Source organism: Oryzias latipes, chromosome 10 (assembly GCF_002234675.1).
Source record: "Oryzias latipes chromosome 10, ASM223467v1".
NCBI classification, from domain to species: Eukaryota; Metazoa; Chordata; class Actinopteri; order Beloniformes; family Adrianichthyidae; genus Oryzias; species Oryzias latipes.
Window position 1 is genome coordinate 4630903 of NC_019868.2, and position 11702 is coordinate 4642604.

General features: G+C 41.4%; 1 protein-coding gene across 1 annotated transcript; it reads right to left on the reverse strand.

The window, feature by feature from the left end:
- Positions 1 to 1314: 1314 nt before the first annotated feature.
- On the reverse strand, positions 1315 to 9868 carry LOC101155016 (serine protease inhibitor Kazal-type 1). Its single transcript, XM_004086506.4, has 4 exons — positions 9763 to 9868; positions 4173 to 4267; positions 2129 to 2232; positions 1315 to 1428 (listed from the first exon to the last, which is right to left on the reverse strand). Exons 1-4 carry the CDS (start codon positions 9809 to 9811, stop codon positions 1377 to 1379), a joined length of 300 nt encoding a protein of 99 aa, XP_004086554.1. The 5' UTR covers positions 9812 to 9868; the 3' UTR covers positions 1315 to 1376.
- Between the last annotated feature and the right edge of the window lie 1834 nt (positions 9869 to 11702).

Genomic DNA, 11702 nt, shown 5'->3' on the forward strand with positions numbered 1-11702 from the left:
AATTTCCAACTGTGGCCGAGCCTGGTCGGGCCATATTTACAACACCCCTTGTGGGCCCTCTTTTTTCCCCGGGGTTCCCCCCTCTTGGGCGGGGGCGGCGGGCCCCTGCCTCGCTCCTCCCTGGACCAACCGTGGGCCGGGCGGATGGCTGCCTGGAGTGCGGAGCGGGTCTCCCTTGGGGGGTCCTGGCTCGTACCTGGGGTTGGGGCGGGGGGATGCCCGGAACTCCTGGGTGGTGGTGGGGTGCTCGTCTGGGGCTGTGGGCGTCCTTCTCCGGTGGGGCCCTGCGTTGGGTTCTCCCGGCGCGGCGGGGGGGCTGCTCTCCTGGTTGGGCTGGGGCGGCGCTCTCTCTCCCTCCGTGCCTCCCTGCTCTCTGGCTCTGGGGGCCTGGCGGCGGTCCTGCTGGCCCTGGCCTGGGCGGCGGGCTTGGTCGCCCGGGCGGCGGTTGTTCCCTGCCGGTTCCCGTGTGGCGTTGGGGGGATTCCGGCTGCCGCTGCTGCTGCGGTGGGGGTCTTGGGGTGGGGATGGCTGGGCACTCTCCCTCCTTCTTTCCACGTTCCACCATCCATTTTAGAAGAACATAAACACTCACCTGAGCACAGGTGTTAGCTCACCTTTGCACTAACAGTTTGCATGACTGAATGACTGAAATATTTCACACTAGTTGGTTTTAAGGCATAAGTATGCGTGTGAACACTATCTGTTTTGTATACATGTCGACAGGTGGACATTTTTTGCAGCTAGCTGATGTGTTTATAACATTTGAGTGTGGACAGGCTCCGCCCTTATTGTACTACATTTGAACCTTACCATAATGATAAACAACCAGTAAACTTGTTGCTTTATGCTGCTTCATGGTCTTATCCCCCTTCCCCTCCTATTAACACCCCCTACCCCCCCTCTCTCTATCGTCCCTCTCTCTTCTTCCCCTCTTTCCTTTTCCGTCCGGTCCAACACAAAAGATTTTCAGACATGATTGAAATTAATAAAGTTTGGCCTCAATTACAAAAGGGGTTTATCCAGACATACCTTTGGTTTGTCTGAAGATTAATAACCCCTCTTGTTAAAGTAAAATCTGTCCAACACAAGAGGCCCTCAGCTCTCATCTGTCTGCCCAGCTGTTGGACAGGACAAGTTAAAAAAAAAAAAAAAAAAAGGGAGGAGGGGAGTATTTCTCTTGAGGAAAGGCTTGTGATATGGCTATTTAAGAAAAGACTAAACATCTTAAGCCTGGCTCTGTTTGCTATCCCTCCGACTGGTGTGGAGCGTTCACTGACCATCTGAACCATGAGATGTAAGCACAAAATACAAGAGTTGCAGAATGTATTGCTTTATTGGTTAGACAGGTGTCAGCAACATGCTTAAACTCAGGTGAGTTAGGAGGAGCAGGGTCCATTCTTCACCACCTTCACCTCAGCCCTCTCCTTCCTGCAGGAAAAGAGCATCAAATAGAAAAGAATTAGGTCCATGAGAGTGATGACAACAATACCACAGTCTGTGTTTGTCTGTGTTTCTGTAAAAATGCATATCTTTATGTGAACATGTTCTGTTTTTTTGGGTGTCTAAGTGTGAGTGTATATATTTTTGTGTTTGAAAGTGTGTATGTGTATTTGTAATTATCTGTGGTTGTGTTTCTGTATGTTTGTATGAGTTTGTGTTAGTTCCTGTAGTACTGTGAGTGTATATTTGTGTTTGTGTCTAAGTATGTGTTTCCTTGTGTATGTACTTGTGTTTCTGTCCACGTTTATGTGTGTTTAAATCTGTTTGCTTGAGTATGTTTATGTGTGTGTATGTTTTTATTTTTGATTGTCAGTTTAAATTGTCGCATGTGCTTATGTGAGCATTTGTATGCATATGTTTTTTGTTTGTGTATCTTTGTGTGCATCTATGTCTGTCTGTGTTTGTTTGACTGTTTCTTGTGAGTCTGTGGGTGTCAGTTCATGCTTCCCTGTGTGTGTGTGTCAGTGTTTTTTGTGTTTGTTTGTGTATTTATAACTCTTTCTGTGTTTATGTGTTTCACATACAGAAAAATGTGTGTGTGTGTGTGTGTGTGTGTGTGTGTGTGTGTGTGTGTGTGTGTGTGTGTGTGTGTGTGTGTGTGTGTGTGTGTCGTGTCTGTGTTACGTACCTGTTGTGCTGGCAGAGGACACACTCTGTGCTGTATGTGATTCCATCACTTCCACAGACAGGCTTGTATTCTTTGGTACAGATGTCAGTCTCACCGCATTGAGGCTGAAAAATCAGGAAATACCTTGAGTACCTCATGGATACATATTTTTAAAAACTTCTATGCATAAAAAGTTGCATAAAGCAGGTGGAAAAGCACATAAGAAAAGGTAATGTACACATTGGTTTTTATGAAATCGATTCTGCTAAAACGGCTAGGCTTCAATGAGTGAGGCTGCAAGGTTTTCAGAGTACAACATGGTGGAAAACCAAAGAAACTTGGTAAATGCTTTATATTTGCTCAGTCTTAACGTGTATAAATGCACATCCGATGTTCTTATTTAGCGGTCAAAGGACCAGGTACACGAAAAATGTATATGCAAACATATCTATAAGTAGCTTTGATCAGCCGATACAGAATCAAATCATGGAAAGGTATTGTATATACTGGTTAGTGTACTGAGAGGTTGAAGCTCTGATGAGAAGAGAAAGACCAGAGAAAGGTTTAGCAGGGCAGTCTCAGCTCAGACATTTGAAATAACATCTAAAGAAGTAGCAGCTAACAACAGAAGTTTTACAAGATCAGCTACAGGTCTTGTAGAAGAGGTCAGATAAAAAAAAAAACTGGACAAAAAACTGAATCTCCTCACGAGTGTGTGAGTTCCTGTGAGTTTGTGTGTCGCAATTATTGCCACAATTTTAGGAAGCAATTTTATCTGAAATCCCACAGAGTCCAACTGAGGTATTATCTTTGACTGTATATGAGAACTGGAGTGAGGCATCATCGACTGAAAATGACTTACTTCTGACTCCAACCAAATTAACTCGGTTCAGTCGCCATTTTTCGAAATTTGGACCCGGCCATGTTGGAACCCAAAATCTAAGTCTGAGTCAACGTTTCTATGGCAACCACTCTTACCAATCAGAAGTGAGCTTGTTGGAAGTCCACACACCTATCGAAATAATTTTTTTTTTTTAAATTTAAAAATCAGGCTTGGAAGAATCTAACATTCAAAAGGTTCGGACGTTCATTGTGAGACTACATACTAATTATTGAGGCATCTGATTGTTTAGTTTATAACTTGAATAACTTCCACCACAAAAAAAGAGGATTATTAAGAACATGTTAAAAAAGGTAAGAGATCAAGTATGGTTATTCTGACCAATAGAATGACTGAGTAACAGCTGTTTATTTCTCTATAGAAGTCTATGGAGCCAGCATGTACTTCCTGTTTGGAATGCCAGGGGGGAGGGCTCACTCAGTCCAGCTCTCACATACAGTCAATAGTTACTATGAGAAGAGAAGCTTCAAACGTTTGATTTCATTCTGTGCTTTATTAGCTCATAATTCGTGGACAAATTATGTTCAAACGTTGTATGTTGCTGTAAGTTTTTGCTGTGTGGTTTATTAAAGAAACAAGGTTCAAACATGTTTACATTCTCTGCTCTTTCCTGCATGGCACACTGCCACTCTTTAAGATTAAAGCTCTAAGCCTTTGAGGTAATTAACTTTAGTCTAATCCAGCATATCATAATACATTAAGAAAATACCCGAAGTCATTCCTGTTTTATCAAATGAATAAACTCACTAAGTGGTGACGAAAATAAACCCTGTGTGAGTCATGTTTTTGAGGTTTTGTACATTTTTATTTCTTCAATAAATGTCTAAAACCTTTCAATGTCTCACACTTTTCCCAAATGAAAATGTGAGCAATTGAGAAAAACTTTTTCCAGATTTTGTCTGTACAAATACGAATGTTTGCATTGATTTTTGCATTTGCACATGTCCACCTGGTTTATGCAACCTTTTTGTCTGTAGAAGCCTCTAGACATGAGGATTCTGATCCTCACAGAGAGCAAAACTTGAAATATTGACCATCAACAACAGGAGCAGCAGAATATGGATAAGGTCTGCTGTGTGAAAGCAAATCCAGTGTCAGATCTGATATCAGATCAGGAGAAATCAGAATTAGAATCCAACGTTTATGGAGGGCCTGTAGGATTACCTCTGAGAGTCCAGCTGGGCCATCTGCAGGAGTGGCTGGAGGATCCGTCATCTTTGGAGCCTGAGGCAGACCTGCATGCTCCTCCTGACACAGGACTGCACACACATGCAAATATTACACATACATGCATGTACACATACACTCAATACTATGCAAGCCTGGTTGTGCATCCAGTTTACTAAGATTCTGAAAATGCAAAAAAACGCCCTCTTCATTTAACATTTTTTGCAGCTGAGTTTCTTTTAGATTTTAATCCAGATGTGGGATTTTGACTCATTTTTTTATTGCCATGCACCTCATTCAGTGGTGGCCTGGGGGAAAAAAAGCATCTGTTTGAGATATAAAAGTGTGTGTGCTAGAGGAAGGGTTTGTGTTTACAGAGTCACTCCAACACAAACATCAGAGAGTGGAAGTAGGTTTGGGAGGACTATCTGTTCAGCTGGATGAACACCTGAACACCGGTCTATATTTTTGCTTGTTGATTAAATATCTTTTTAGGTAAACATTTGAAAGACTTCAACGACCTTGAGGAAGGTTTCTCGTAACAAGTGGGGCACTCCATTTGTGTGTCTGTGTGTGGTGTTAAGAGTTTGGCCTGTGGGATCATGGGATGCATAAAAGAGTGTGTCTAAAGACTGTGTTTTCAATGGAAATTAGAATACTTTCTGGAATAAAAAGAATAATGAAACACCAAAGGAAGCCAATGTTTGGGAGCCAGAGTTCAGTTTAAGAGGAAGTCTTTGATTTACTAGCACTTTATAAGTATGTCAGCCAGGGATTGAACCAAAACTCAAATTTGAGGGGGTTTGTGAATAGACAGAGTTTCTGTGCCTTCATAATATTGCTCTGAAGTTCCACTTTTTAAATTGGTCCTGAGTAAAGGCCATCTGCCATTATGAGGCTGCTCACCAGTTTCAGTCTATTAAAGATCCACTCTGATGAAAATTGTGTTTTGGTGTTTTTGTAGCATTTTGCCCACAATGGAAGACAAATAGGCTTAAAATTGCATTTTTTAGCATTTCTCAATTCAAATTGTTGTGAATCAGAGGCAGAAAACAAGCCATAAAAAAAAGCTTGTGACGGAAAATACAAAATATGCTGAGCAGGCCACAAACTCCCTGCTCTGCTTCGCTCCACAACAGGAAGGGGAAAGGGGGCGGGGTTGCTCCATGTCAACACTCTACAACTCAGAGGCGAAGTTCTAATGAACTGCTGCCGCTCTAAGGAAACTATGTTTTAGAAAAGGACACAGTTTTTTTTAATTTTGGCTAAAAACGGCACAATCATAATTAAAAGACCACTGGGAAAGCTTTGAAAATAGATCAAAAGATGAGATGGGTCTTTAAGGATTATAGAGAAGTTGACTCAGGGAGTGTCATGCAGGTATAAATCGTGAAACATTTGCCTCCAAATCTAATGCGTTGATCGCATATTTAAAAAGCTAGCTTCATTCTCAAGCTGCAACAGGAAATACAACAAATCCATCATCTTTCCATATCCATCAACTGTTCTGAAATGTCTGCTACAATAATCTTTATTGGCATAATATAGTCAAAGTCTAATTACTTCTCAGAACATGTGGTTTCTGCTGTCTTCAGCATGCAACTTTTCATAGGAAAACTTGGATGCTGATGCTGTTTTTGCTAGTATTTAAGTAGCTATCATCACTTGCGTCTTGGCCTCTGTCAAAAGCAGACTCCAGCTTCCTCAGACTCATCAATACATGCGGAAGATGTTAGAGAGCACACAACAGAGGAGGATGTTGTGAAGCAGGAAATAGCAAAGATCAGTGAGGATGAAGTGAGGAAGAAATTGAAGAGGAGGAAGAGTGGAAAGTCAGTTGGTCATGACAAAGTTCCTGTGGAGGTATGGAAGAATTTAGCAGAGGTGGCAGCAGAGTTTCGGACTAGACTGTTGAACAAGATCAAGGAGAGTGAAAGAATGTCCAAAGAGTGACACAGAAGAACGTTGGAGATGTTCAGGTCATGCATGAGAGAAGGAAGACAGTGCTGAGATAATCTGTAGGTGTGACAGAGTTTAACCCTTGTGCTATCTTAGATGACCCCACCCTTACATTGACGTGTTCTCCCTACCATGACAAAGGTGGATAAAGGTGGAGAGATTTCATATAATCCTTGGACACCAGTGAGGTTCACAAATCACTGAAGAAACAAAGGTTCAGAGCACTGTCTAGTGGGTCTAGATGACCCAACTCCCAATGTTTAAGTGCCTAGGAAAGCACAAGGGTTACGGTGAAGCTGGGACAGCACCAAAGATCAGCTTTGAGCCTCTTGTTTGTTGTGGTGATGACAGACTAACAGATGAGGTGAGACAGGAATCTGAAAGGAGACTGCCCTTCCCCATGTCTGCTTTGTTTTTCCCAGAAATCACCCTCAGCACTTGTTCACCTGCCTGTTTATTGCTCTGCTCACTGGGGTTTTTCTGCCAGAAATGTTTTATTTCTCTGCAGTTCTCTAGCCTGTAGTTTCAAATCCAGTTCTGCTTGCCTAGTCCTGATGTGCAGTGATGGAGAAATCAAAGCTTTCTACACCACTGAACCAATATGAATCAGTTGTGTTGGTTCAGGATTGTGAACATTGACTGTATAAGAGAACTGGACTGAGCGAGTGTGACGTCACTCATAAAAATTGCTTTACCTCCTGGTCCAAAATGAGGCCAATTCAGTCGCCATTTTTCTATGATGTTCCGCAAGTCACCATGTTGGAGCTAGACGACAGGGATTGGTCTGAGTCAGTCTAACTCAACGTTTCTGGAGCAACTACTGTCACCAGTCAGGAGTGAGCGTGTACAAACTCCACTCCCCTTCCACTGAAAGTGGGCTTGGAAAGCATTTGACACATTGAAATCAGTGGCATCTATTGGCCAGACTTCAACATTGCATCAGCATGGAAGAAAAAGCCCAGAGTATCATGAAAGAGTACTTTTGTGCAAAGTCACATGTAGAAATAAAGCTTTAATGTGAATTCCAAAATCTGTTTCTTTCATTAATGTACTTGTTGTTAGGAATACATCATCCTTTTTTAGTTCCTCCATGGGCAGATTGCACTGTTGACAGTAGTGGGAAGAAAATTTACAATGCGAATAAATATATAGTTATATAGTTGGGTTATAGAATGGCTGTTCATGCATAAAATATTGTATAGTAAATACCATTTGCTTTTTCAAAATTGGTTTAAAAGAGGAATGAGATCTTTAAAATACCACACTTTGAGAAAAAAAAATAGAACTTTCAAATGCTTGTACTACTGAGAAAATAACAATGACCAAAATCTCTCTCCCTGTTTATAAAGCAATGTGACCATAGCAACACTACACCGAAGACTGAAGTGTGTGAATTGTCTACGGAGGAGGGCTTGGACTTCATGACCGGTTTTCTGAGTCAACCTCAGTCTCCCTCTGGGCTTTGTGAAGACCCCTGCTCCTACTTGGAACAGCTCCTCCCGAAAGACTTTGTTGCCTCAGCCAGTTGCCCCAGCTGGACCCTGTCTGTTAAGAGCTGCTAAGAATCCCTTCAGTAATGCCCCCTTTCTTTGAGGAAGTCCCATTCTTTTCAGGCTAGTTTTCTGTCTGTGTGCCATTCTGAAAAAAACTGAATACACTTTTGTTCTCCCTTCCCATCTGTGTTTGCATATTTTGCACATCTGACAGAATCTCTGTGGACCTTGATGTCTGCAGATGACATTGCGATCTGTACTTAGACCAGGTGGAGGAACACCTAGAGAGGTGGAGGTATCCACTAGAAGGGAGAGAAATTAAGGTCAGCTGCACCAATGCACAGCCTCTGTGTGTAAATGAGAGGAACTCAAGGAAGGTTACCTGGAGCAGGTTTCAGGTGTGATGTGCGACGAGAGTGTCATCAAGAAAGAAGGGAAAGGTGCAGAAGACAGCGGTGAGAGTAGCCACGTTGTTGGTTCAGAGACTAATGCAGAGACAGGAGTCAGAGCTGGAGGTAGCAGAGATGAAGATGTTGAGGTTGTCTTGGGGAGTGACCAGGATGGATGGAATCAGGAATGAATCCATCAGAGGAACAGATCATGATAGAGGTTTTGGAGATGAACACAGGGAAGCAGTCTGCTATGGTTTAGACACGTTTAAACAAAGGACAGTAATTATATTGGTGTGCTGCGTGCATGCTGGATAGCATGACGCATTGGTGCCCTCTACCTGACTACCAGTATTAATATGTTTCAAGCAATAAATGCTGAACTCTTTCCTGACTCTTCACATTTGGGGTTCACCAACTACAAACACCATCCTCATAGCCATACTTCCACAGTATTTGCCACTTCTCGTTCTTCAAACTCATGTCAGGGTGTGTGGTGATGTGGAGGTATGGGTAATTATGATCCAGTGCTTGCACAAGTAAGCGTGAATCTCAGGTAACTAACTAATTGCTTATTTGTGATCACTATGAATCTGCAGGTACATTTATGTTACATTATGTACGGTACATGCAGAACTTAAAACACCACACTATGATTTTCATGTTCTCTGTATCTGTATCTGGTATTCAGCAGTGAAAAGCTTAGTTTCACATGACGTTTAATATTTGGGGTCAAAGTCAACCCAAGAACATTTTTCGGAATCCTCTTTCCAGATAATTTCAGTATCTCAGTCTGACTTCGTGAAGTCAACAATTACAGCACAAGAGGGGGAGAAATTTCAGCAAGACACCAGTAGACATAATGCTCCTGTGGCAGATGCACACTGCCTCTGCTGTTACACAAATGGTGTAGATTATCAGCCCGTGTCCTGCGCTAGTATCAAATATCTATGTGGATCATATTTGTTCCAGTGCCATCTAGAGGATGCATGGCTCATTTGATGTGATGTCTCAACAAACAACACAATAAACGTCACTCATCATCACAAGAAAGAGCTTAAGGAAGAAGACTCTTTGTTGTAGTTCTGGGAACCATGAGTCAGATATTATCAAATGCAAACTAAATTTAGAAAAATAGCTTTCGTGCTATGCAATGGAAACAGGAAGTGACACGTTTGTCAGTCATACATTGTTGATAGTAAATTCCTCAACTAAATAAATGTTCAGAGCTGATAGTAATGTCAGAGACCTTCGTTCTCTCTCATTGTGAAGACAGAATAATACCCAAAACAAAAACAACTTCAGTAGGTCTACTCTGCGACAACCCCTAACAAAAAGTAGTTAATTTAAGTGTACCACAAGTATACTTAGTCTACACCAAAAGCACGGCAGTATACTTGAAGTTTACTTATCAACCACTATCATATTATGAAACTTTAAATTTTCCAATTTAGTCTGAAAAAGAATTCAGTTGGCATACTTCCACACTACACATACATGGTCTTTAGTATACATGCTATACTTATCCTCAAGTATACTTAATGAAATAAAGATCAGGTGTACTCCTTTGCTAAGGGAACTCATCCTTTAGTTGTCTTTATATTTACACATTTTACCTCCAGCTCAGTTTTATCAGAGGAAAAGAAGGAACTGGAAACCCTGCTCCTGTATCACACCTTTGTGTCACTAAGAAAAAGTAACAACTTTATTATGACCGTTAGTTCGTTAAACAATGAACAAACTCACCAGAGAAGGCAAGCAGCAGAAGAGAGAGGAGCAGCACGACCGACTTCATCGTTCCTGATTCCAATTTACAACAGCTGTTTGTTTCACACTATATCTTATCATCGCAACTAAAACCTGCTGAACTGGGTCAGGCTCTCTTCTGATTGGCTGCCCTGCAAAGGCTAGGCTTGAGACAATTCGTCATCTGGGTTGCAGGTCTCCAGTTCAAGATCACATAATAGCAAAAGCAGGTTCTGGATCGCTTGTGGTCAGTACACACTGGGTTTGGTGAAGGTGTGTCCCAGCATCAGGGCAGGCCTTAAAAAAAGACATTGTCCTTTCCTGTTTGAACTCTACACCACAGACATAAATATTTATTTCTATTAGGTTTCTTAATGTGATGTTGTTTTACTTTTCTGGGTCTGAGTATCCTTCTACTCTTTAGAGATTCTTAAAGACTTACATCCACAAATGAGAATTACCGTCTTTAGTCAGACATGTAGCACTTTGCCCTTCAACATTGTAGAGCTCCATCCTGAGCTAAAGCACTCACTTGGATCATGGTCTCCCATTCTTGAACTTTTGGCATTCTCATGGTTTTTTTTGGGTTCTCTTGGGATTAAGGCTTGTATAGTTCTCTTGGACATATCAGGCTTGTTTACAATTGCAAAGTGTTTAGATTTATTACACTTTAAGATAAGACAAGATGTACCTTTATTGTCAATGTCCACTTGAACAATGAAATTGAAGCAGTCACCATTTCTATATCTAACAAAGTATGATATAGAAATATAAATATATACAATAAGTAAAAAGTGTACGGGGAAAGTGTGCAAATATACAAAATATGACGTGAACAAATATGCAAAATATGGAAATATGAAAATAAGAAAGGGTAAAAATTTCCGTGAATATGTGCAAAGTGGTATGTGCAGATATAAACATGTCAGATGTGCAAAAACAGCATGGAGGTAGGGAAGTGTTGACAAGTTTCAATGTTCTACAGGCTTTACAGGGTCAACAGGGCCATCAAGATTCTCAGGTTGTTTGATTTCTCTGTGCCATGCCTCGTTGGATTCTTGTGGTTTTTGAAGTATTAGAGTAAAGTTTTTTGAGAATTTACACTGAATAAAGCCAACGCACCATCCCATTGATTTGATCTGGTTTAAGCTTATGTTGGTCTAGGTCTGCATTCCAGGTGTCTGATGACTGTTGAGGACTCTCGGTGCATTCTCGCCTGTCGAGCTGAGGCCGTTGCCGTGGTTACATTGGGTGGACATGTAGGTTGTGGTAAACTGATGTGTGTGAAGTCCTAATAAAAATGTTTAGGCGCTTCTTTATTCTTCCCCACCAAAGACACCAAGGACTCAACAGGTTATGGGCAAATAACTGGAGAAAAGTAAATGCACAATTTAGTTCTACCTTCTTTTTTTTTAAAAAAACATTTTGAGGTTTATATGGTTCACTGGCTTTTTTGTTTATCTGATTTTTCAGCAGAACGTTATTTTCTACAGTTGACTTAAAGTCTTCCATAAAGACTCACTGATGTAAATTGAAATTAAAAGTTTAAACTCTGGACTTTTCAGCAGGAAAAAGACTGTATAACCCTTGTGCTATCCTATGGGGTCCAGATGACCCAGTCCTTACATTGACATGTTCTCCCTACCACGACAAAGGTGGATAAAGGTGGAAAGATTTCATGTAATCCATGGACACCGGTAAAGATCACAAACCATTGAAGAAAAAAGGTTCAGAGCACTGTCTTGTGGGTCCAGATGACCCCACTCCCAATGTTGAAGTGCCTAGGATAGCACAAGGGATAAGCAAGAAACACAGCTTTTTAATCCAGCAACATTCACCTTCTGTGAATGTAAAGTCAGCCTTGCGTTGGTTTAGTTGACTGCTTGTCCACAGTCATCTTGGAAAAGCTGGAACACACGGCTCTGTTTCGACAAACCAGA

Excerpts from the sequence above, each read along its gene's own strand:
- LOC101155016 (XM_004086506.4), bottom strand. The coding sequence starts at position 9,811 with ATGAAGTCGGTCGTGCTGCTCCTCTCTCTTCTGCTGCTTGCCTTCTCT. Across the intron at positions 2,233-4,172 it reads GCCCAGCTGGACTCTCAGAG|CCTCAATGCGGTGAGACTGA; the intron begins GTAATCCTACAG and ends CTGATTTTTCAG. Across the intron at positions 1,429-2,128 it reads GTCCTCTGCCAGCACAACAG|GAAGGAGAGGGCTGAGGTGA; the intron begins GTACGTAACACA and ends CTTTTCCTGCAG.